At 41.6% G+C, this 25,802-nt stretch overlaps 1 protein-coding gene across 1 annotated transcript; it reads right to left on the bottom strand.

Annotated features, from left to right (window-relative positions):
• Window positions 1-169: 169 nt before the first annotated feature.
• eps8l3b (EPS8-like 3b) lies at window positions 170-22,593 on the bottom strand. Its single transcript, XM_034171484.1, has 16 exons — window positions 22,556-22,593; window positions 21,988-22,094; window positions 21,854-21,918; window positions 21,618-21,776; window positions 17,581-17,730; window positions 17,385-17,470; window positions 17,149-17,291; window positions 16,915-17,036; window positions 15,602-15,728; window positions 15,442-15,521; window positions 14,350-14,424; window positions 14,026-14,171; window positions 7,514-7,693; window positions 662-814; window positions 439-571; window positions 170-364 (listed from the first exon to the last, which is right to left on the bottom strand). The coding sequence occupies exons 1-16, from the start codon at window positions 22,591-22,593 to the stop codon at window positions 323-325; spliced, it is 1,806 nt and encodes a 601-aa protein (XP_034027375.1). The 3' UTR covers window positions 170-322.
• Window positions 22,594-25,802: the final 3,209 nt, after the last annotated feature.

Here is a 25,802-nt window from a genome sequence, read left to right as displayed (position 1 = left end):
AGCCCCCATTTATTGTGCTTCCATTCATGAAGTGCCCTGTGATGGGCAGATATAGGTAGGGAGCCTTTTTTTTTGGGGGGGGGGTCAAATTTCCCGATATCCTCTGAATAGTCTGCTCTGAAATTTTGGGATCTGACAGCTACAAGTGAGTACATTTTTGGGCTAGTTGGAGTAATGACCACATTAAAGACTTGTTTGTGGATCCCAGTGGACAAAGCCACGGTTGCTTGTGCTCATGCAGACTGGAATTTGTCAGTTAAGCTTCAGTGTGACTTTACACACACGTGATAAGTAGACCCCAGCAACTTGGCGACTGAAGAGATTAGTAGCGGCTGTTGTACATGCCTGAGGATTCACTGGCGAGCTGGAACAAGATGAAAGTATAAACATTATTTGTCAGTTTCACTACAAGTGATGCATTTATTTTCTGTTACTTACTGCAATAGATGATTTGACACCTTGAAGCTGGAAGAAAACCTTCCCCCCTTCTTCAGGACACACAGTCCGTAATTCCTCCTTCGACAGCCCCAGCAGCAGTTTGCCGTTCAGTACGCTGAGACTGCTTACGGTGCTGCAAAAGAAACAATGAAAATGATTTCAATCCGTCACATGGTACACTTGACGCTACAACCATCTGCAACGTACGATGAACTCAACTCACATTTTGGCGAAACCTTTGTCTTCCAGCCAGGCTTTAACCTCTGCAGGCGTGGAATTCATGTCCAGAGTTATTTGTCTGCCTGTGCCCCACTGTGGAGTGAAAAATATAAACGTCAAACCTGCACAGATCTCCAACGTACTTCGCAGGTGGCGTCTGATATTTTACAGACACTGTACTGGACCATTGTTTTGACAAAGGTGCAGAGCCAGAAGGTGAGATTCTCATTTTGCGTTCCTGTCCTCGCCTATTGTCCTGAACTTGGATGGATGAGATTTATTGTCATTACAAGTGCAACAACGAGAACTTTAGGTAATGACTGAAGGAATAAGGTAATGGATACCAACTGCGGAGATTCCCCTGTTTAGTATCTGGTCTTACTAGTGCAGCAGATAACGAAACAATCCTGCAAATGGTGATACAAGCGTCAAATTGGGCACAAATACACCTTCGACATTACTCTTTGAAATAACCAATGAGCCTCCTGAATTTTCAATAGGCAGCCAGGTTGGGGCCAAGTGAAGAATTACACAGGTGTCAAAATTAAAATGCTCTAATCATATTGAAAACTATATCACATTATTTGCTTGATCGTAACGATTCCAAAAAGGTATAGTTTGGATGATCTGCGACTGAATGTTATGGGGTAAAAATGTCAAATTACACTTTCTGGAAGGATTAGTCTTCAGACTGTAATAAAACTACTTCCAGTGGGAACAGAGAGAATAATAGTCACTTATTTCTTTCAGTAATGGTTGCAAGGACAAAGCTATTCTTGTAGCACTTTCTTCGGCGCTTCAGAACTCAGTCTCTGTCCTGAAGGGCGTGGTTGGAACTCATTATGCAGGGAGTGAGACTTGTAAGATGACAAGTGATTAGCTCCAACTACCTGGTATACAAGGAGTCTTAATTAAAAGCTGCGGCTCTCAATCAGATTACTAGACCGTGTCGCAGTGTGGTTCAGAGACATATTGCTTTTCCCTGTAAAGGTTTCCAAACCATGCTACCAAAGAAAAACAAACTCATTCAATAAAAGCATTCTAAAATACTGTCAGCATGGTTTTATTAATATGGAAATGGGCCAATTTTCAGAGGCAAATGCTGGTGCCCCCTTTTACACAGTTCATTTTGAATTTAAGATGAGTCTAACTGTACCAAGGTATTTACATGAGTGACTGATTCTTAATGAGTGCAATTATTTTCCTATTGAAGGCTAACTACAAGTGTCATCAGTGTACTTTATAATGTTCCAATTTTCATATATGCTTTGGCATGTATTAATGTAAAAAATAAAGGTGAAGATGGTACACATCCTTGTAGAGAGCCAGTTGAGGAATAAACTTGGTCAGATAGGGTACCATTTACTTCCACTCTTTCAATACTTGACTTCTTAACCAACAGAAGTCAGCCAGTCAAATTGTTACCAAGAGCAAATGTTTTAAAAGCCAATTAATTTAAATATGGGGTTAGATGGTACTAAAAGCAGAGCTAAAGATCAACTGAAGTCTAGCATGGGACCTCACTCCTTCCAAATGTTTAACCAGCAGGTTAAGCTACCTTGATACTTGCACAAATTTGATGCCCGCAGCCTCGCACAGTTTAACAGTTTACGAGTTTATTCATTGGCATACTGCGTGCCAATGCAGCGATCAAATTTGTGCAAGTGTCAAAAGTGGCTTTACTGTGGCATCTTCAACACATCTGCATTGCCTGAATGCATGGTAGCAAGTGCATGCCCAGTTCTCCTGAGTATTTCTGACTATCAGTTGCTCAGACTTTTATCACCATTGATGTCAGGCGGACTGATCTAAAGTCACTAAGAACTTTAGGGCAGCTGGTTTTGGTAACACGGTCATTCTTCCAGACATGCAGCGTATATGATGTTGAATTTCAGATTTAAAATTCAAGCTGTTGAGAAGATTATGAAAGCAATTAAAAAAAAATTTGCATCTCAGTATTGAGTTGAAGCCACCCAAGACGGTCATTCTCTGAAATTTTATATCGACCTCTTGGCAGAAGAAGCCTAAATGATTTAGGCTGATGTGATGGTCTAGTGCAGGGGTAGGCAACCTGTTCCAGAAAGAAACATGAGGGTGCAGGTTTTCTTTGCAGCCACTGACTCCACCAGGTGATTTTACTGATTATCACTTTGAGCAGATGGAATCAGTTAATCAGTGAAATCAGCTGGTGGAGTCAGTGGCTGCAAAGAAAACCTGCACCCTCATGGCTCTTTCTGGAACAGGTTGCCTACCCCTGGTCTAGTGGATAAAGCGTTAGGCTTGGGACCAGAGGATCCTCTGTTCAAATCCCAGCCTGGTCGTAAAATCACTAAGGGCCCTTGGGCAAGGTCCTCAATCACCTAGTTGCTCCCGGTGTGTAGTGAGTACCTTGCATGGCAGCACCCACACATCGGGCTTTGAGCGTCTGATGCGGCTGAAAAAGCGCTATATAGATAGTCCGTTTATAAAAATAGGAAACTGTTAACATCCAGGTTACAATTTTTACTTTAAAATTTTTCTTTAAGGTTAAAACATTCACCACAGATTACTTTCTCCATAATTGGTGTGAACAGTGATGTCATTATGCATCATAATGTGGTTTAAATTGGTATGCATCGTAGAGCGACTGTACCATTACCCCCCTCTTTGATACTGTCACTATGCAACAAAATACATCCAAAGCAGCTTTGTTGCAGAGAGCTTTGCTGTTTTTTCATTTCACTGGTGCTGTCAGCAGTAAGTGAAATGTGTAAAGCTTTGACTTATCACAGTCTTAATTGTAAAGCAGTGACAGTTTCACTGTAGGAGCCTTGTAAAATAAGATTGCTGCCACAGTCAAATCAAATCAATTTTATTTATATAGCGCCAAATCACAACAAACAGTTGCCCCAAGGTGCTTTATATTGTAAGGCAAATCCATACAATAATTACAGAAAAACCCCAACGGTCAAACGACCCCCTATGAGCATGACTTGGTGACAGTGGGAAGGAAAAACTCCCTTTAAACAGGAAGGAACCTCCAGCAGAACCAGGCTCAGGGAGGGGCAGTCTTCTGCTGGGACTGGTTGGGGCTGAGGGGAGAGAATCAGGAAAAAGACATGCTGGAGAAGAGAGCAGAGATCAATCACCAATGACTAAAAGCAGAGTGGTGCATACAGAGCAAAAAGAGGTGAATAAAAAGAAACACTGGGTGCATCATGGGAAACCCCCCAGCAGTCTAAGTCTATAGCAGCATAACTAAGGGATGGTTCAGGGTCACCCGATCCAGCCCTAACTATAAGCTTTTTCAAAAAGAAAAGTTAAGCTTAATCTTAAAAGTAGAGAGGGTGTCTGTCTCCCTAATCCGAATTGGGAGCTGGTGCCACAGGAGAGGAGCCTGAAAGCTGAAGGCTCTGCCTCCCATTGTACTCTTACAAACCCTAGGAACTACAAGTAAGCCTGCAGTCTGAGAGCGAAGCGCTCTATTGGGGTGATATGGTACTAAGAGGTCCCCAAGATAAGATGGGACCTGATTATTCAAAACCTTATAAGTAAGAAGAATTTTAAATTCTATTCTGGAATTAACAGGGAGCCAATGAAGAGAGGCCAATATGGGTGAAATATGCTCTCTCCTTCTAGTCCCTGTCCGCACTCTAGCTGCAGTATTTTGAATTAACTGAAGGCTTTTCAGGGAACGTTTAGGACAACCTGATAATAATGAATTACAATAGTCCAGCCTAGAAGAAATAAATGCATGAATTAGCTTTTTAGCATCACTCTGAGACAAGACCTTTCTAATTTTAGAGATATTGCGCAAATGCAAAAAAGCAGTTCTACATATTTGCTTAATATGCGCTTTGCAGGACATATCCTGATCAAAAATGACTCCAAGATTTTTCACAGTATTACTAGAGGTCAGGGTAATGCCATCCAGAGTAAGGATCTGGTTAGACACCATGTTTCTAAGATTTGTGGGGCCAAGTACAATAACTTCAGTTTTATCTGAATTTAAAAGCAGGAAATTAGAGGTCATCCATGTCTTTATGTCTGAAAGACATTCCTGCAGTTTAACTAATTGGTGTGTGTCCTCTGGCTTCATGGATAGATAAAGCTGGGTATCATCTGCGTAACAATGAAAATTTAAGCAATGCTTTCTTATAACACTGCGTAAGGGAAGCATGTATAAAGTGAATAAAATTGGTCCTAGCACAGAACCTTGTGGAACTCCATAATTAACCTTAGTCTGGGAAGAAGACTCCCCATTTACATGAACAAATTGTAATCTGTTAGATATGATGCAAACCACTGCAGCGCAGTGCCTTTAATACCTATGGCATGTTCTAATCTCTGTAATAAAATTTTATGGTTAACAGTATCAAAAGCTCCACTGAGGTCTAACAGGACGAGCACAGAGATGAGTCCACTGTCTGAGGCCATAAGATCATTTGTAACCTTCACTATAATGCTTTTTCTGTACTATGATGAATTCTGAAACCTGACAAACTCTTCAAATAGACCATTCCTCTGCAGATGATCAGTTAGCTGTTTTACAACTACCCTTTCAAGAATTTTTGAGAGAAAAGGTTGGAGATTGGCCTATAATTAGCTAAGAGAGCTAGGTCAAGTGATGGCTTTTTAAGTAATGGTTTAATTACTGCCACCTTAAAAGCCTGTGGTACATAGCCAACTAATAAAGATAGATTGATCATATTTAAGATCGAAGCATTAACTAATGGTAGGGTTTCCTTGAGCAGCCTGGTAGGAATGGGGTCTAATGGACATGTTGATGGTTTGGAGGAAGTAACTAATGACAATAACTCCGACAGAACAATCGGAGAGAAAGGGTCTAGCCAAATACCAGCATCACTGAAGGCATCCGAACATAAAGATATGTCTTTGGGATGGTTATGAGTAATTTTTTCTCTAATAGTTAAAATTTTATTTGCAAAGAAAGTCAGTGTTAAATTGTAGCAGGCTCATGGGGCTAAGATGAGAGTTAAATGGTAAACGGACTGCATTTATATAGCGCTTTTCCATCTGCAACAGACGCTCAAAGCGCTTTACACATCTGTCTCACATTCACCCCGATGTCAGGATGCTGCCATGCAAGATGCCCACTACACAACGGGAGCAACTAGGGGATTAAGGGCCTTACCCAAGGGCCCTTAGTGATTTTCCGGTCAGGCTGGGATTTGAACCAAGGATCCTCTGGTCTCTAGCCCAACACTTAACCACTACACCAGGGGTAGGCAACCTGTTCCAGAAAGAGCCATGAGGGTGCAGGTTTTCTTTGCAGCCACTGACTCCACCAGGTGATTTTACTCATTATCACTTTGAGCAGATGGAATCAGTTAATCAGGAAGCAGAACACTAACACATATAACTATAAATAGTATAAGCTGCATTTGAAGCATATTTAAATTAATCTATTCGCTGTGATATCCGATGGTCTGCTGTTAACCATTTGGACATGTTTTAGTCATCGGTTATTATGACCACAGCACCTTATGGGCCTGATTTACTAAGATCCCAGATACATCTTCAACTACTTATCCGGGATCGGGTCGCGGGGGCCACAGCTCCAGCAGAGGACCCCAGGCTTCCCTTTCCCAAACCACACTGACCACCTCTGACTGGGGAATTCCAAAGCATTCCCAAGCCAGTGTGGAGGTATAGTCTCTCCACCTAGTCCAGGGTCTTCCCCGTGGTCTCCTCCCAGATGGACATGCCTGGAATACATCCCTGGAGAGGCGCCCAGAGGGGCATCCTTACCAGATGCCCGACTACCTCAGCTGGCTCCTTTCAATGCAAAGGACCAGTTGCTCTACTCCAAGCTTCTCACCCAGACGAGTGCTAAATTGTGTGGGCAAAGATATATCAATAACACAACCTTCAGTATCTGCTGATACCAATCAAATACCTTTTGTTCCCCCTGTCTTAAAACGGTCTTTTTATAAACACATTTGTCTGACTGGACTTTGCTAATCTAGTCATCTAACAAAACATCAACTCATACTGTGAAAGAAATATTCTACGACCCTAAAGGAAAATATTCACAGGCTGCAGCATGCCTCAGATCTACACTACAAGACTCTGATCCGTCCATTCATTTTGGTCAGTATCTGATTGGTACTGATCCAAAATAAGGGATCAGCTTATCTCTTTAAAGAATACGTGTGCAATTGATATTGGGTGGTAATGTGGTGTGCACAGCAGTGTGAGGATTTTGTGTGTTAATGGTAGTAAGTTCAATTAAAATTAAATTCAAATTAAATCAGCCACTTGCCTTTGTACTTCATTATGTATAAACTCTGCTACATAACTGAGTATGTTCACACACTTTCAATTAAAAATGATTAAAATATATAAGCAAACTAGTGAATATAGTGTTCTGCTGGTAGAAGACACAGACAGCTGTGTGCACTTATAACGGTCCTCTAGTTCCCTCCTTCCTTGCTGATTTGTGCAGGCGGTTGCTGCCCTTTTTTTTTTAGATTATTTATTTTTGTATTGTGAAACTAACAAAATGGGACTAGAAAACTTAGAATATATGCTCAAAAGGAAATGATTTAGGCCTCAAAAATAAAATGAAGACTATATTAACAAAACTTAACTAGGCATTTCAAATTACTATCCCAAATGAGACATTTTATTTTATCAGACTGTTTTGTTACCAAATAAATATCAGTTAAATTAAAGAGGTTACATCTGGAACTCATAGAAAGCTGGACAACTCCACTATACAAACCTGACTCTTTCCAAATGTTGGCATCACTACAAATTTAGAACCAGTAACTGCTGCTGGTTTTAGTTCTGCTGCTCATGAATCATCTTATGATGGCTTTCTGATTTTAGTTCTTGGAAAACTTGTTGTTGCCTGTGCCTGCAGTGGTTGTCGCTCACCTGTTCATTTGGCTGATCCAGTGGGAAGCGCATGCTGTTGGTTCTGCTCAATGGCCCATTCTGATTAAGGTTTGGGGCTGGAGGCGGCGGCGGTTGCCAGCCATCGTAGAACTCTGGGATGAAAGGAGGAACATCTCCATATGGCCATTTAGACCTGTGATGTAACAGGATGCCAAAACTTGTTCAACATTCTTTCACACAAAACTCAGTGTGTTTAATTAAGCATTGCAGGTGGAAACAAACCCCCAAAACAAGATTAGTTATTGACTTTTGATCTGTTCCCATGCTGATCGTTTCACTCCTTCAGGAAGACACTTGTGTATAAGCGTCCTGTTAATTAATCCTGTTAAATTTTTAGAAATAAGTGACAGTCTGTTGCATTTGTTAAAGGATTGGTTTGGGAGCCAAAATATCAAAAACTAGCTGATTATCCACCCCAGGGTGGGTTCGATTCAGAGACTGAAATGAAAACTTCATCTTCACCAACTAAGCTATCACCTACCTATCCCGGATTCCAGAGAACTGTTTGGATGTGACTAAAACTGCCTCAAGAGACAGCTGCTGTTACTAGCAAAAATGAACAGATAAGTTCAAAGTCAGAAGTAGAGAACAGAAGAGTATGACGCCAGCCTTTTAGCACACTTGCCGATAATGATGCAGCACAAAGGTCTCCTTAACTACTACTACTACCACCACTACTACTACTAAAGTGATCAATAGTCTATGTTCTGTATGTCAAAGTATGTGTGCGCCAAGTGTGGCTCAAGTCCAAGGTGCTGTTTGACAGGAGAGGGACATATACAGGAGTAAAATAAGTATTGAACGCATCACCATTTTTCTCAGTAAATATATTTCTAAAGGATTGACATGAAATTTTCACCAGGTGTTGGTATACTCAAAAATATAAACGCAACACTTTTGGTTTTGCTCCCATTTTGTATGAGATGAACTCAAAGATCTAAAACTTTTTCCACATACACAATATCACCATTTCCCTCAAATATTGTTCACAGACCAGTCTAAATCTGTGATAGTGAGCACTTCTCCTTTGCTGAGATAATCCATCCCACCTCACAGGTGTGCCATATCAAGATGCTGATTAGACACCATGATTAGTGCACAGATGTCGCAAGATTTGAGGGAGCGTGCAGTTGGCATGCTGACAGCAGGAATGTCAACCAGAGCTGTTGCTCGTGTATTGAATGTTCATTTCGCTACCATAAGCTGTCTCCAAAGGCGTTTCAGAGAATTTGGCAGTACATCCAACCAGCCTCACAACCGCAGACCACGTGTAACCACACCAGCCCAGGACCTCCACATCTAGCATGTTCACCTCCAAGATCGTCTGAGACCAGCCACTCTGACAGCTGCTGAAACAATCAGTTTGCATAACCAAAGAATTTCTGCACAAACTGTCAGAAACCGTCTCAGGGAAGCTCATCTGCATGCTCGTCGTCCTCATCGGGGTCTCGACCTGACTCCAGTTCGTCGTCGTAACCGATTTGAGTGGGCAAATGCTCACATTCGCTGGCGTTTGGCACGTTGGAGAGGTGTTCTCTTCACGGATGAATCTCGGTTCACACTGTTCAGGGCAGATGGCAGACAGCGTGTGTGGCGTCGTGTGGGTGAGCGGTTTTCTGATGTCAATGTTGTGGATCGAGTGGCCCATGGTGGCGGTGAGGTTATGGTATGGGCAGGTGTCTGTTATGGACGAAGAACACAGGTGCATTTTATTGATGGCATTTAGAATGCACAGAGATATCGTGACGAGATCCTGAGGCCCATTGTTGTGCCATATATCCAAGAACATCACCTCATGTTGCAGCAGGATAATGCACGGCCCCATGTTGCAAGGATCTGTACACAATTCTTGGAAGCTGAAAATGTCCCAGTTCTTGCATGGCCGGCATACTCACCGGACATGTCACCCGTTGAGCATGTTTGGGATGCTCTGGACCGGCATATACGACAGAGTGTACCAGTTCCTGCCAATATCCAGCAACTTCGCACAGCCATTGAAGAGGAGTGGACCAACATTCCACAGGCCACAATTGACAACCTGATCAACTCTATGCAAAGGAGATGTGTTGCACTGCATGAGGCAAATGGTGGTCACACCAGATACTGACTGGTATCCCCCCCAATAAAACAAAACTGCACCTTTCAGAGTGGCCTTTTATTGTGGGCAGTCTAAGGCACACCTGTGCACTAATCATGGTGTCTAATCAGCATCTTGGTATGGCACACTTGTGAGGTGGGATGGATTTTCTCAGCAAAGAAGTGCTCACTATCACAGATTTAGACTGGTTTGTGAACAATATTTGAGGGAAATGGTGATATTGTGTATGTGGAAAAAGTTTTAGATCTTTGAGTTCATCTCATACAAAATGAGAGCAAAACCAAAAGTGTTGCGTTTATATTTTTGTTGAGTGTAATAACCCAAATGATTCACACATACAAAGAAATCAAACCATTAGTGTAATAATGTGAAATGACACAGGAAAAAAGCATTGAAAACCTTAAGAAATGTAGGTACAAAAATACATGGAAAGCCAAGACACCAGCTGAAATCTGTCTGAAATCTAATATATAAGGCTGATCATGTGCGCACGTACGCTTGCAACCTAAGGGCCCCAGCGACCTCCCCCTTGGTGCCCCCAGTCACCAAACCAAGTTTGGTGTTGATTGCTTAATTACTGTGGCTGTGTATAGCGAACACAAACCGTGCCACATACATACATACATAGATTGCTTTTTATATTTATACAGTGAGGAAAATAAGTATTTGAACACCCTGCGATTTTGTAAGTTCTCCCACTTAGAAATCATGGAGGGGTCTGAAATTTTAGGTGCATGTCCACTGTGAGAGACATAATCTAAAAAAAATTAAAAAAAAATCCATAAATCACAATATGACTTTTAATAATTTACGAGGTCTGTTAGAAAAGTATCCGACCTTTTTATTTTTTTCAAAAACCATATGGATTTGAATCACGTGTGATTGCATCAGCCAAGCTTGAACCTTTGTGCGCATGCGTGAGTTTTTTCACGCCTGTCAGTTGCGTCATTCGCCTGTGAGCAGGCTTTGTGTGAGCAGTGGTCCACCCCTCTTGTCGGATTTTTATTGCGAATAAATGTCTGAATGATTTGGAGCTTTGCTGCATCAATTTTTTCCAGAAACTGTGAGAGACCTCCAGGTGGTAACCATTCGGAAAATTCAAATGGCTTTGAGGGACGATTTTACACAGATTAAGGAGTGCTCCAGCCGGTTTAAAGACCGCCCACAGCTGCTGAGAGCACACCGCGCTCCGAGCGCCGATCGACAGGCTGAAACAACCAGATCATTTCCAACGTGAAGGCTTTGTTGATCCGGGACGTCGTCTGACTTACACAAAAATGGCAGGAGACGTGGACATCAGTACTTTTTTGGCACATTCCACTGTTACAGGAGTTTTTTTCATGGAAAGAAAAGCGGACGGATGCGCCACCGTGCCGTTCATGGCGCGGCACAAAACCACCTCCGTGTTGGTCTCACAGGATGGCTTTCAGATGGCTGTCGGTGGGTTTTCAGTCATGTGACTAACCGTCCAGTTTGGAAATGAACAGCACATTCCACTGTTACAGGAGTTTTTGTCATGGAAAGAGGAGCGGAGGAATTCCACGCATCGCGGCAGAGCCGCATGGCGCAAAGCAACGCTGTGATGAAGCCTCACAGGACATGTTCTGGCATGTCCAGGCTCATCCACAATTTCTCGGTTAGTCACACGACTGAAAACCCACCGACAGCCGTCTGAAAGCCATCTCAAAGCCGTCCTGTGAGACCAACACGGAGGTGGTTTTGTACCGCGCCATGAGCGGGACAGTGGCGCATCCGTCCGCTTTTCTTTCCATGAAAAAAACTCCTGTAACAGTGGAATGTGCCAAAAAAGTACTGATGTCCACGTCTCCTGCCATTTTTGTGTAAGTCAGACAACGTCCCGGATCAACAAAGCCTTCACGTTGGAAATGATCTGGTTGTTTCAGCCTGTCGATCGGCGCTCGGAGCACGGCGCGCTCTCAGCAGCTGTGGGCGGTCTTTAAACCAGCTGGAGCACTCCTTAATCTGTGTAATCCCCATAAAATCGTCCCTCAAAGCCATTTGAATTTTCCGAATGGTTACCACCTGGAGGTCTCTCTCAGTTTCTGGAAAAAATTGATGCAGAAAAGCTCCAAATCATTCAGACATTTATTCACAATAAAAATCCGACGAGAGGGCTGGATCACTGCTCACACAAAGCCTGCTCACAGGCGAATGACGCAACCGACAGGCGTGAAAAAACTCACGTATGCGCACGAAGGTTCAAGCTTGGCTGATGCAATCACACGTGATTCAAATCCATATGGTTTTTGAAAAAAAATAAAAAGGTCAGATACTTTTCTAACAGACCTCATATTTGTATGTTACTGCTGCAAATAAGTATTTCAACACCTGTGAAAATCAATGTTACTATTTGGTACAGTAGCCTTTGTTTGCAATTACAGAGGTCAAATGTTTCCTGTAGTTTCTCACCAGGTTTGCACACACTGCAGCAGGGATTTTGGGCCATTCCTCCACACAGATCTTCTCTAGATCAGCCAGGTTACTAGGCTGTCGCTGAGAAAGACGGAGTTAGGCTCCCTCCAAAGATTTTCTATTGGGTTTAGGTCTGGAGACTGGCCAGGCCACTCCAGAACCTTGATATGCTTCTTATGGAGCCAGTCCTTGGTTATCCTGGCTGTGTGCTTCGGGTCATTGTCATGTTGGAAGACCCATCCACGACCCATCTTCAATGCTCTAACTGAGGGAAGGAGGTTGTTCCCTAAAATCTCGTAATACATGACCCCGTTCATCCTCTCTTTAATACATTGCAGTCGTCCTGTCCCATGTGCAGAAAAACACCCCAAAGCATGATCCTTCCATGCCCATGCTTCACAGTAGGGATGGTGTTTTTGGGATGGTACTCAGCATTCTTCTTCCTCCAAACACGGCGAGTGGAATTAAGAACAAAAAGTTCTATTTTGGTCTCATCTGACCACATAACTTTCTCCCATGACTCCTCTGGATCATCCAAATGGTCATGGGCAAACTTAAGACGGGCCTGGATGTGTGCTGATTTAAGCAGGGGAACCTTCCGTCCCGTGCCATGCATGATTTTAATCCATGACATCTTAGTGTATTACCCACAGTAACCTTGGAAACAGTGGTGCCAGCTCTCTTCAGGTCAGTGACCAGCTCCTCTCGTGCACTTCTGGGCTGATTCCTCACCTTTCTTAGGATCATTGATACGCCACGAGGTGGGATCTTGCATGGAGTCCCAGTCTGAGGGAGGCTGACAGTCATGTTTAGCTTCTTCCATTTTCTAATAATTGCTCCAACAGTTGATCTTTTTTCACCAAGCTGCTTGGCAATTGCCCCATAGCCCTTTCCAGCCTTGTGGAGGTCTACAATTTTGTCTCTGGTGTCTTTGGACAGCTCTTTGGTCTTAGCCATGTTAGTATAGTTGGAGTCTTACTGATTGTTTGGGGTGGACAAGTGTCTTTATGCGGCTACCAACGTCAAATAGGTGCTTCTAATTTGGAATAAGTGGAATGGAGGTGGACTAACACGACTTTGAGGGCCAGAATTTCTGCTGATTGGCAGGTGTTGAAATACTTATTTGCAGCAGTAACATACAAATAAATTATTAAAAAGTCATACATTGTGATTTCTGGATTTTTTTTTTTTTTTTTTTTTTTTTTTTTTTTTTTTAAGATTATGTCTCTCACAGTGGACATGCACCTAAGATGAAAATTTCAGACCCCTCCATGATTTCTAAGTGGGAGAACTGGCAAAATCGCAGGGTGTTCAAATACTTATTTTCCTCACTGTAGATCACGACCTGCTCTGATAAATCCCACAGTCTGTAGTTTTAAATGTGTCTACAGCTTTTGTGCAGTAATGTAAGCATTTAGAAATGATCAGAACATTTACAGCAGTATTTCTCAATAAGGCGTATGTCAACCCAAAGTCTGTCAGGTTCTAGACTGTAATGTCTGTGGATAACTTCTGGGATCGTCTTCTTCCTGATACACACACACACACACACACACACACACATATAAATCCTAATGTGTCTCAGATGAGGGCTGTATGATGGGGAAACCAGAATTGACATGATTTGGAAAAAAAGGTTGTGAAAAGACTGTCACCAAATTTAATTTTAATCTTTTGTCAAACTGTTTCCACCGTTGTCAAGCTACAATCAGTGATTTTTTTTTTCTCCCCCGCATGACAAACATGCCGTAACTTTGACCTGTAGTTACACATCAGCCTGCGAGTGGTGAAAACACACACACACACTCACACATCAGGGTGTGTTAAGGTGACGTGGACATACAAAGAGCTGTTGGCAGAGTGAAGGGCTGTATAGGCTGGAAGGTTGTGGACATTATGGAAAGGGTGTGAGATGATTATGAAGTTTGTCTCACCTGGGAATGTTCCAACTGTCTCCCAGCGACCTCCACAGCTGGTCCTCCTCTGGTCCAACCTCCTGACTGAGCAGCCGCAGTGCTGCGTCCGTTAGCAGGGGTGAGATGACAGTGGGAGGGAGGTCAGGAGGATACTGAGGTACAATCTGTGAAGAAACCAAGTGCACGCTGTTAGAACATAGTCCCACACAAACACTCAACCTGGATTTGTTCTGTAGACCATTTAGAAGCGTCTGAACTCAATTCAGATGGACTCACAAGAAGTCCAAGTGTGTGTGTGTTGGGGTAGAGTGGGGGGGTGCATTAACAGACTGAAAAACTCACCAAGCCCAAACAGTAGAAGAAGTTGTGGACCAATTCAGGAGCACTCGGGTTGGTGAGATCATTAGCCAGGTGAGCCTGTGAAAGAGTTTTACAATCACACATCAACATTTTATGCTGCTGTAATGCAATCCAGTCAACACAGGAAACTGCTGACCCACTAATCAGGACCAGAGTTTCAAATAAACCACAAGAGAAACACACTCTTTCAAACACCACCACAGTGCTGTAAACTAGGTTTGGCAGCTCCCTTTGCTAACAATGTACAAAAAGGGTGCATTAATTAATAATTAATACAGTAATATGCATTAATAGCAATTAAGGGGTGACTAATGTATTTACAAATCATCTATAAATGCACTAATGTTTGTTAATGCAGTTATATGTTTACAGTAACACATAATTAAATATGTTTACTAATTATTTAATAAAGGTGTTAGTTTTGCCAGACAACCCAAGGTGTTTGCTACAAATTCACTAAAACATTAACGTACCTCATACGGCCTACTAAAACACATTGTTTACATATTCCTCTAAAATACACCAACAGGGTCATTCAAGAATTCACAGTTCCACTGAGGGGACAGGTTTTTGTTTTGTTTTTGTTTTTATATGTTTTTTTAACCAATTTTAAATAACAGGTATAGAATAAAATTATTTTGATGAAATATCAGTATTTTAAGATAGAAGTAGATTTATTTTTCCTAGAACAATACATTTGTAAATTTGAAAACCTGATGAATTTCTATTTTTACAGTTTCTGGATATAATAAATGGTTTTGTTTTGGTAATCTTTTAAAGAAAATGCCCTTCAAATCTAACAGCAGGTTGTGGGCTTTAAAGGATTAAGCATCATAACTTTAACATCTGACAGTCCTGTCAGAATAATCAACACCCCTATATTTCAAGCACAGCATTTAAAATATGTTCAGAATAAAATGTGAATGAACCACTTTTGTATAAGATATTCAAAGGTTAAAAAACAAAACAATATTTAAAATTCTGTGCTTAAAATATAGGGGTGCAGCTAATTCTGACCAGGACTGTATTTTTTCAGAGAACCATTTGGAGATGATCAGCCATAAAAGTACTCACCAGCAAGTTGAAGCCGTATTTCATTTTCTGAAGACATGAGACATACTCTTCCCAATGCGGTAGATTGACCTCTGGTGCTGCTGCACAGACAAAATGTGAAATACTTCTCAGATCCTTGTTACCGGGACTCTCAGTGACAAAGTAAAAAAAAGGACATTACTGTTCTTTGATTTCTTCTTGGATTTCTTCTTCTTCTTTTTTTCCTGCTGTGCTGGTGGTGTGTTTGCTGCAGCCATCACCATGGCCACAAAGATCTCCATATCAGTGATAATATGGTTTAAAATGTCCTGTGAAAAGGAATGACATGGTGTATTATGTATAAAAACCTTCAGCAGTGTGCAGCAACTTTGTGAATTATACACACACGGTGATACAGTGGGTAAAATAAGGCTTGAGCACGTCACCATTTTTCTCAATAAATATATTTCTAAAGGTGCTATTAACATGAAATTTTCATCAGATATGAGTAACAACTCAAGTAATCCACACATATAAAGAAATTAGACCATAGATAGAGTGTGTAATAATGTGACATGATACAGGAAAAAGCATTGAACACCTGAAGAAAGGGAGGTGCAAAAAGATATGGAAAGCCAAGACACCAGCTGAAATCTATCAGAAATTAGAAAGCAATCCTGCTCTTTTCCCGTGCAAGTTAATATCAGGTGGTTCAGTTGCAACGGATGGCCTATAAATATGTGTCTCATTATCAGGGAGAACATAGTCTGGTCAGATGAGATAAAAATTGAACTCTTTGGATGCCATAATACACACCATAAGTGGCACTGCATATCACTCCAAAAACATCATACCAGCAGTGAAGGTTGGAGGTGGGAACATCATGGTGTGGGGCTGTTTTTCAACATACAGCATTGACAAACATATCATTGAAGGAAGAATGGATGGAAAAATGTACTGAGACATTCTTGGAAAAAATCTAACAAGATGGTGAAGATGAACCGAGGGTGGACATTTCAGCAAGACAATGACCCCAAACACAGCCAAGGAAACTCTCAACTGGTTTCAAAGAATGAAAACAAAGCTGCTAGAATGGTCCAGCCAATCACCTGACTTGAATCTAACAGAAAATCTATGGAAAGAACTAAAGATCAGAGTTCATAAGAAGAGGTGCACAGAACCTTAAAGATTTGAAGACTGTGTCCAACAATGCAATGTGTCTGTGTGCGTGATGGCAGCAGGAAAAATAAGAACGTGCAGAATTTTACATGAGCCACAGCATATATCGAGTGAAGGTGAGTTAAATAAATGTGGGAACACTGAAAAAAAACATTCTGTTGGATTTACATGATTTAAAGACACACAGTGTTTCAACATGGTCAGAATGTGTCCAAATAACATACCTTGTGTTATCTGGATATATAATATGTGTGTGAGAGAGACAAAGAGAGGCCTTGTCCCACAGTCTGAGAACTACCCACACTATAATTCAGCACCTCAAAGGGCAATACTGACCATGTTCCTGTTCACATTCGCGTTATCAGGAGCTTGAGGAAAATCTAGGCTGTGCTGTGGCATTATGAAGCTTGGGCGGGGTATCGTTTCCTCGTGTGGGGGTGGCATTCTGGGTACATTTTCTGTTTGCCAAAAAACAACATATATTTAAATGTTAATGAAAACAGTAACACCCTGTTAGTGATTCCAGACAAGCAGCAGCTTGTTTTTGCTGTGTAGTACACCAAGCAGTACCAGGATCCCTGTAGTTCCACTGTGGAGCCGGGTGGTCCGGTGGGGGTGGCGGTGGCAGTGTCCTTTCTCGCTCCGTGTCACGAGGCCCAGTCTGTCGAAAACTTCCAAAGGCTTGACGGCCTATGATGTCCTCCAGATCACTCCTGATGTTAAGACAGCCGCTCGTGACTTCTAACTGTGAAACATCAACATTTGTACTGCCTTTGCTTTGTCTCTGATGAGTTTAATAAGTGTACCTGATGTCAGCCTGGTCACTACGCAATTCCACATTTCCATCTCTGTTTTGGACCACTTTGTCCAGATCGCGCCTGATGTTCTCCGCCTGTTAAAGCAAAACTGCTGTTCATCAAATATCAAATTAAAGCATTTTTCAGGAGGGTCAGTGAAAATGAAGCTGGAGGTCACTGAGCATCGTGGTGAAGTGAGACTCACCCCAGTTTCCTCACACTGGAAGATGAAGACCTGCGGGAAGCGTCTGCTGCGATCCTGAACACTGATCATCAGCAGAGAGTTGTAAGTGCAGCTGTCCAGCACAGCTGTGGTTTGCAGAATGTCGCTCAAAGGCAGTGACTCCAACTCCAACTTTAGGATCCCAGCGGCCAACAGGACAGGAAAATGCACAATTAATAAAAGTACACTGCTGCCAGTACACCTTGAATTCATAAAAACAGTGTTAAAAAAGTTTTAATCTAAACAAGCATTCAGAGAATTCAGTCGCCTTGAGACACATCCACGAACATGTTGGTGAATAAACACAATAACAGCGATGAAAAATTATTATTGAGTTGATCACAACATATCATATCGCAGTCAAAAGAAGTGAGTATTATGAACAGACGTGTACATATAATGACCACACAAACCAGACTTATTGGACACTACCAACCACAAAGTCATCATATGACATTAGAATATCATGTTCTACTTTAATTTGTATCCTCTCTAGATGATTATTTTAGTCATTTTAGTTTCAGGTTTACTGAATAAAATGTGTGTGTTTTTATTAAATCATATATACTGTCACATAACTGCATATTTGACCTCAAGTCAGCATATAGCAATCTGTTAACTGATTCACATACACTTGAGATTATCCTTCTATCTCTGTTTTCAAGGGCAGAGAAAGAGAAGGAACGAGCTAAACTCTCTTCTCTGTGTATTTCTGTGGGCTGTTGATTTCTTCTTTCTGGACAGTCTGTATGATGTCACCCACAGGTTTTCTACAATCCCAATTCCAGTGAAGTTGGGACGTTGTGTAAAATAAATAAAAACAGAATCCAATGATTTGCAAATCCTCTTCAACCTATATTCAATTGAATACACCACAAAGACAAGATATTTAATGTTCAAACTGATAAACTTTATTGTTTTTGTTCAAATATTTGATCATTTTGAAATGGATGCCTGCAACACATTTCAAAAAAGCTGGGACAGTGGTATGTTTACCACTGTGTTATATCGCCTTTCCTTCTAACAACACTCAATAAGGATTTGGGAACTGAGGACACTAATTGTTGAAGCTTTGTGGGTGGAATTATTTCCCATTTTTGCTTGATGTACAACTTGTCGTATTTTGCGCTTCATAATGCACCAAACATTTTCAGTGGTCGACAGGTCTGGACTGCAGGCAGGCCAGTCAAGTACCAGCACTCTTTTACTACGAAGCCACGCTGTTGTAACACGTGCAGAATGTGGCTTGGCATTGTCTTGCTGAAATAAGCAGGGACATCCCTGAAAAAGACGTTGCTTGAATGGCAGCATGTTTTGCTCCAAAACCTGGATGTACCTTTCAGCATTGATGGTGCCATCACAGATGTGTAACTTGCCCATGCAATGGGCACTAACACACCGCCATACCATCACACATGCTGGCTTTTGAACTTTGCGCTGGTAACAATCTGGATGGTCTTTTTCCTCTTTTGTCCAGAGGACACAACATCCATGATTTCCAAAAACAATTTTAAGAATTTGAGTGGCGGCGTTTCTATATGTTGTTGATGTGTGGCTTTAACTTTGCATGGTAGAGTTTTAACTTGCACTTGTAGATGTAGAAATGAATGGTGTTAACTGACAATGGTTTTCTGAAGTGTTCCTGAGCCCATGCGGTAAGATCCTTTACACAATGATGTCAGTTTTTAATGCAGTGCCGCTTCAGGGATTGAAGGTCACGGGCATTCAATGTTGGTTTTCGGCCTTGCTGCTTAAGTGTAGAAAGTTCTCCAGATTCTCTGAGTCTTCTCATTATATTATGGACTATAGATGATGGAATCCTTAAATTGCTTGCGACTGCACATTGAGAAACATTGTTCTTAAAGTGTTTGACTATTTTTTTCACGCAGTTGTTCACAAAGTGGTGATCCTCGCCCCATCTTTGCTTGTGAACGGCTGAGCCTTTTGGGGATGCTCCTTTTATACCCTCAGCTGTTTCCAATTAACCTGTTCACCTGTGGAATGTTCCAAACAGGTGTTCTTTGAGCATTCATCAACTTTCCCATTCTTTTCTTGCCACTATCCCAGCTTTTTTGAAATGTGTTACAGGCATCCATTTCAAAATGAGCACAAAAACAAAAACATCTATCAGTTTGAACATTAAAATATCTTGTCTCTGTGACGTATTCAGTTGAATAAAGGTTGAAAAGGATTTGCAAATCATTATATTCTGTTTTATTTATGTTTTACACAATGTCCCAACTTCATTGGAATCGGGATTGTACAAAAACCTGGAATAGCTGAAATCACCCTCTTTCCTGGTTGTGGCCATGTTGAGAGCCCCACCCACACCAATTGGTTGGGTGTTTATTAAATCATAATTTTGGGGACTGCGTGGTGATTCTCCTAATGGTTTGCTTTGGTGTTGTTGGATGGAATGTTCCATGGCGCCTGTCCTCAAACCACTTCATGTTACAGACTGGATTTGATCTGACTGCTTTGCGTACGTCTCTGACACATCTGAAAATGTCATCATTTGCGTACAGTCTAAACTGATAAGGCCAAGGGCTTTGTATCGTTGATACCTTTGTATCTGTCTGGGACAAACCATCTGCGCCAGGAAATGTTCTGTTCTTTGTTTATCACGCTGACACAAACACATTCATGACAAAGTTTTGATATAACACATACCACTTGAATATAACAATGCAAACACGGTCACCCGCTTACAATGTCAAATGCAACACACTTCGCAACCAATCACACAGCTCCACTGATCCACATGGCAGGGCAAGACTCGCCCACCTGGGGGTGGGTCACGTGCAGGCTTAAAGAGCAGCCTAACCTTAATGTCTTTTTCACATCGGTGCATACGACGTTTTGTTGCAAGATCCCAGCGTTGTTATGGTTGACGCTGTTCAGTGTAGGCATCTTTTTAATAAATCGGTTTTTGAAGTCCATCTCCTGTCAGTCTTTGAGTGTTTGAGTTTGCTCACCACATAAAACTACTGGGAGTGGGCCAACAGGCAGAAAAACCCCTACAGTGTGGACACTAAAAATGATCAGCCATTATATTTTCTTAGTCATCGTGCATTAAGTGGACCTTCTGACAGCTGCTAAAAGTGCTAAGGCTGTTAGCACACAACATTAAATAAGACCAGAGTTTCACTCAGTGTCAATATTGCAACAGGGACGTCTGAGATGATCCTTTAAGAAGTTTCACTGCACAACAAACCAGATTATCCCAGGTGTTTAGAATAAAATACTCCAAACGGACACAGCAACAACACAACAGTGAGAGGCCGCTGTCAGCGGACTCTCGCGTTATGGTCGGATACTACAAGAGGGGGAGGAGTCAGAACTCAACAGCTGTCACTCAAAGCAACCACGCCCACAATTATACAGAACTTTATGGCTTATAATAATGTCTTAAACTAAGACAGCCGATCTGCTCTGTGTCAGCCTGATCCCGTCAGATCTCAGAAGCTACGCAGTGCAGGACCTGGTTAGTACTTGGATGGGAGACCTCTTCGGAACACCAGCGGCTGTGTGTGTTTCTCCAGGTAAGACTGGAGTTGCGTCAGGAAGGGCATCTGGTGTAAAACGTGTGCCGACTACCTGTGCGGATCTGGCTATATCTGCTGTGGCGACCCCGAACACAAAACGGGAGCAGCCGAATGGACAACGTCTTAAACTAAGAAGTTAAAAAAAATTCTCCCCTGTCATGGAGGCGGAAACTATCTAAAGACCCAAACCGTTCTATGTACCAGGCTGCAAACATGTTTGTTTCTGCTCTAAAGTTGGACATTTTAACACAAAGTCCTATGAGAAAGTGCTGTATTTTGGAGCTAGCCTCAAGTGGCCACTCAAAGAACTACAAGAAAAATGACTTCCGCTTTAGGGCCAGAACTCTGGCTCGAGTGTTGCTGCTTGAAAAAAATATAGGAGGAAACAGCAAAAAACTGTCCAAATGTACACAATTCATCTTTAAGATCAGAAGACCAATGGTTCTAGAGATATTTTATGTAGAGACTACAAACCTTTGTCTCTATGTCACTGAGCAGCAGATAACCGGCCTGGACCTCCATAATCATCTCCTGTGGCCACAGACGACTTCTGTCATTCAGTCTCTTGAGTTTATCCACACAGTTGCCCAGGTTCTTCACCTCCTGGCCATCCAGCTCACAGGTGAACAGATGCTGTGAATTCAATGTGCACAGTCATGAGGACAGCACAAGTGTTGTATTTAAGGAAATCCTGCAGATTTCTTATTTACCTCCACTCTGAATTGAAAGTTGTCAGGTTGTCTGTTCAGCACCTCAGAATACTCCTTTCTCTGCACTGAAAGAACAGAATATTCTCTAAAACAAACATATCCTGTTTAAAATTAATCGTAAAACTTGAACGTACTGTATATAGATTTGCCGCTGGGCCTGGACATGCTTCTCTGCAGAGGACACCTGAGGTCATCCTGCTGGAAACCTCTCCTCTGCTGAAAGTCATCGACTACGAAACCCCTGAACGACAACCAACCACAACACAGGCCGTGAGGGCATCTTACACACCAATAAAATCATTACGCTAGTTACCACGGCAACATTAAGATAAAGTGTTCACAGTCAAACACTTTTATCATGAACCTCCGTCAATAACTGCAATAAGTATCACCCTTCCCTAAATGGACTGCACTTATATAGTGCTTTTACATGTGAATCAGACATGCAAAGCATTTTACAATGAAGGCTCACATTCACTCATACCGGTCAGGGTGGTTCCATGGAAGGCATCCAACTGCACACCAGAAGCAACAGAGGGATTAAGCACCTTTCCCAAGGAACTTTAGTGATTTTCCAGTCTAACAAGGACTTAAACTGAGGATCCTCTGGTCTCCAGCCCACCACTTAACCACTAGATCATCACTTAACATCAATTAACAGACCATTAACAGTGAGCTTGGAAGAGAAATTGATAAACTGACCTTGAGGAGTTTGAGAATGGTCCTGGGTTTCCAAACATTTTCAAATTATCCTCATTTACAGATGTTTTAAAAAATCACTTGGAAGCCATTTCAGAACCTGTAAGAAAAGGTGTTGGAAATGACGAAATAATAGGTTTTATTCAACCAGAATACAAGAAAGTTCAAAGATGCTAGCCAGTGTTAAATGTGCTTATAGAAATATTAAAAGAAACAAGAAGGGAAAATTACTTGGTTGAACGTATAAGCAACTACAGTCAGGTCAATACATTGAGCCATATTGAAATCCGATGTTGAATCGACATAAAAAATATGTTGGAATTGAAAATTGGATCAATGTAGATATTCAATAAAATATTCAACTTATTATAATAAATGTTAAAATAAACAAATAATAGATCTAATTCTTTGTGTAAATAAATAAATACACTTCCAATAGGTTTTTGTTTGATCAAAATACACGAGGAAACAATCCACATTTCAACGTATCAATGTCATATTTTGACATCATTACATTGGGAGATTGATGTTGGAGTGACATCGATATCATGTTGACTGACGTCAAAATATAATATCAAAATAATAACATAACAAAAATCAATGTTGATATGTCGGTGTATCAACACTGATCTCAAGGGCTTTAAAATTTCAAGCAATTTTTAAAAAAATTGTAGTAACAAGGCAGCATAATGGCTCAGTGGTTTGCACTGTTGCCTCACAGCAAGAAGGTCATAGGATTGCTTCCTGCCTAGGCTTTTCTGTGTGTCATTTGGATATTCCCCCTGTGTTTGCATGGATTTCCTTCAGGCCTTACCAATTCAAAATTATGCAGTTAGGGTGAACTGGAAACTCTAAATTAGGTGCTTAAATTAGGTTGGTGCCTCAAGTTTTCTTGAATATGATATCACAATCTTGGCGCACCTATCTTTGGGCAGTTTTGCTCATTCCTCTTTGTAGCACCTCTTAAGCTCCACCAGGTTGGATGGGGAGCGTTGGTGCACAGCCATTTTCAGATCTCTCCAGAGACGCTCAATCTGATTCAGGTCTGGCCTCTGGCTGGGCCACTCAAGGACATTCAGAGTTGTCCTGAAGCCACTCCTTTGATATCTTGGCTGTGTGCTTAGGGTCATTGTCCTGCTGAAAGATGAACTGTCACCCCACTTTGAGGTCAAGTGCGCTCCGGAGCAGTTTTTCATCCAGGATGTCTCTGTGCATTGCTGCATTCATCTTTCCCTCAATCCTGACTAATCTCCCAGTTCCTGCCACTGAAAAACATCCCCACAGCATGATGCTGCTGCCACTGTAGGGATAGTGCCTGATTTCCTCCAAACATGATGCCATGGGCTATTAATCGAGGAAAGATGGTAGATACAATCTAGATAATACAGAGTTCAATCTTCAGGCTGAGAGGCTTCATTCTCATCAGTCCAGAGAATTTTCTCATGGTCTGAGAGTCCTTCACTTGCCTTTTGGCAAATTCCACGTGGGCTACCGTGTGCCTTTTAGGAGTGGTTTCCGTCTGTCCAATCTACCATACAGGTCTGATTGGTGGATTGCTGCAGAGATGGTTGTCCTTCTGGAAGGTTCTCCTCTCTCCAAAGACAAATGGTGGAGCTCTGAGTGACCATCGGGTTCTTGGTCACCTCCCTGACACCTCCTTCTCCCCGTTGTTCAGTTTGGACAGGCAGCCAGCTCTAGAAAGAGTCCTGGTGAATCAGAACCTCTTGATGGAGACCACTGTGCTCATTGGGACCTTGAAATCAGCAGAAATGTTTCTGTACCCTTCAAAAGATTTGTGCCTCAAGACAATCTTGTCTTGGAGGTCTACAGACCTATCTGGTCAGAATCTACTGGTACCTTGTTTCCCATGTAACAATAAGAAATATACTTAAAACCTGGATTAATCTTTTTGGTCACATAGCACTACTATTATTCTGAACACTACTGTATGTCTTGAACTTTATTTACACTGACCAACAAGAAAGAGTGTGGCACTGAAGAGTAGATGTCTGGAGTTAGCAGCTGTCAAAAACAGACAGCCCATGCAAGGAGACCAGTGAGAGAAGCCACCAAGACAACTCAAGTACATAGTTACAGCCTACTGTGGCTGTGATTAAATAAACTGTCAGTTTTTTTATGTTGCACCACTAGTCACAGCTCCATAACAGGATTTCTCATGCAAGAAAACATCAAAACTACCCTTGTGTCACATACTTTCTGAAATACCTGTTGAAACATCTTAAAAGCTCTTTAACACCCCACTTCCAGGGTGTGAAACTAGTGATTAAATAGTTAGTAGCTTTTGTTGAACTCTTAAATCTGAAAAACTACTCTACAGGCACCTTTGTCATTTCACAATCATTGCAAAAAACAATTACAGCAACAGCCACATTTACAAAATCAAGTATTAATTAAATTATACAACTGATCAGGTCATTGATTTCTCAGCCAGCTCTTCAGATTCAATTTTACTTCAGCAACTTCTCAATTTAAAGGATGTGTTTCTGTCAACAACTCATCTTCTTAACGCTTAAGCTTCCTATTTCTGGATGTTATACTCCCTCTAGTCAGGATGTGGAATTGCAACATTAAGTATTCAAAAACTGTTATAAAAACCCAAATTTTCTGAAAACAGCTTCTTTAACATACTTTCTGATTTTATTCATTACTCTTCTTTGGCAATAAACTGACTCCAGGACATTTGAAGGCAGCATCTTGGGCTCTGGAAAAGCCAGTTTTCACCATTTTCTACATCCAACTACAAGAAAAATCAAAAGTTGGAACCTTATCAGGATTAACCTCCCCTCCAGTCATTACCGGTCAGCTCTGCTCCATCGTGGTTTCTTTCCCTCATGACCATTTTCCATCAAAAACAGGCACAGCAGAAAGTATCAGCTCAGAGAGAAAATTTCCTTTCCTTACTGCTTTATGAGCTCCGGGATCAAAGTACAATCGTCCTATAGGAGTGACAGATCAGGAGGGTTGAACTCGTCACTTCAGGAATAGAAGGCAGCAAAATGCCAGTTCCTTATGAGTCCAAAGGTTTATAAACGCCTCCCAGTATCTCCTTCCATGAGAACAAAGGTCTCCAATGCTGCACAAAAATACTCTTATGAAGTTACTCACATCAGCTGTAATCTACATGTCAATGAAACTGTGACAGAGCAGAAAGTGTACACCATATGGACAACAGATGTCTCTAATATACAAGCGATGTTAATGAAATGAACAACACAAACCACTCAGAAAC

Source organism: Thalassophryne amazonica, chromosome 6, assembly GCF_902500255.1.
Source record: "Thalassophryne amazonica chromosome 6, fThaAma1.1, whole genome shotgun sequence".
NCBI lineage: Eukaryota > Metazoa > Chordata > Actinopteri > Batrachoidiformes > Batrachoididae > Thalassophryne > Thalassophryne amazonica.
This window is presented reverse-complemented; position numbering and strand designations above follow the sequence as displayed.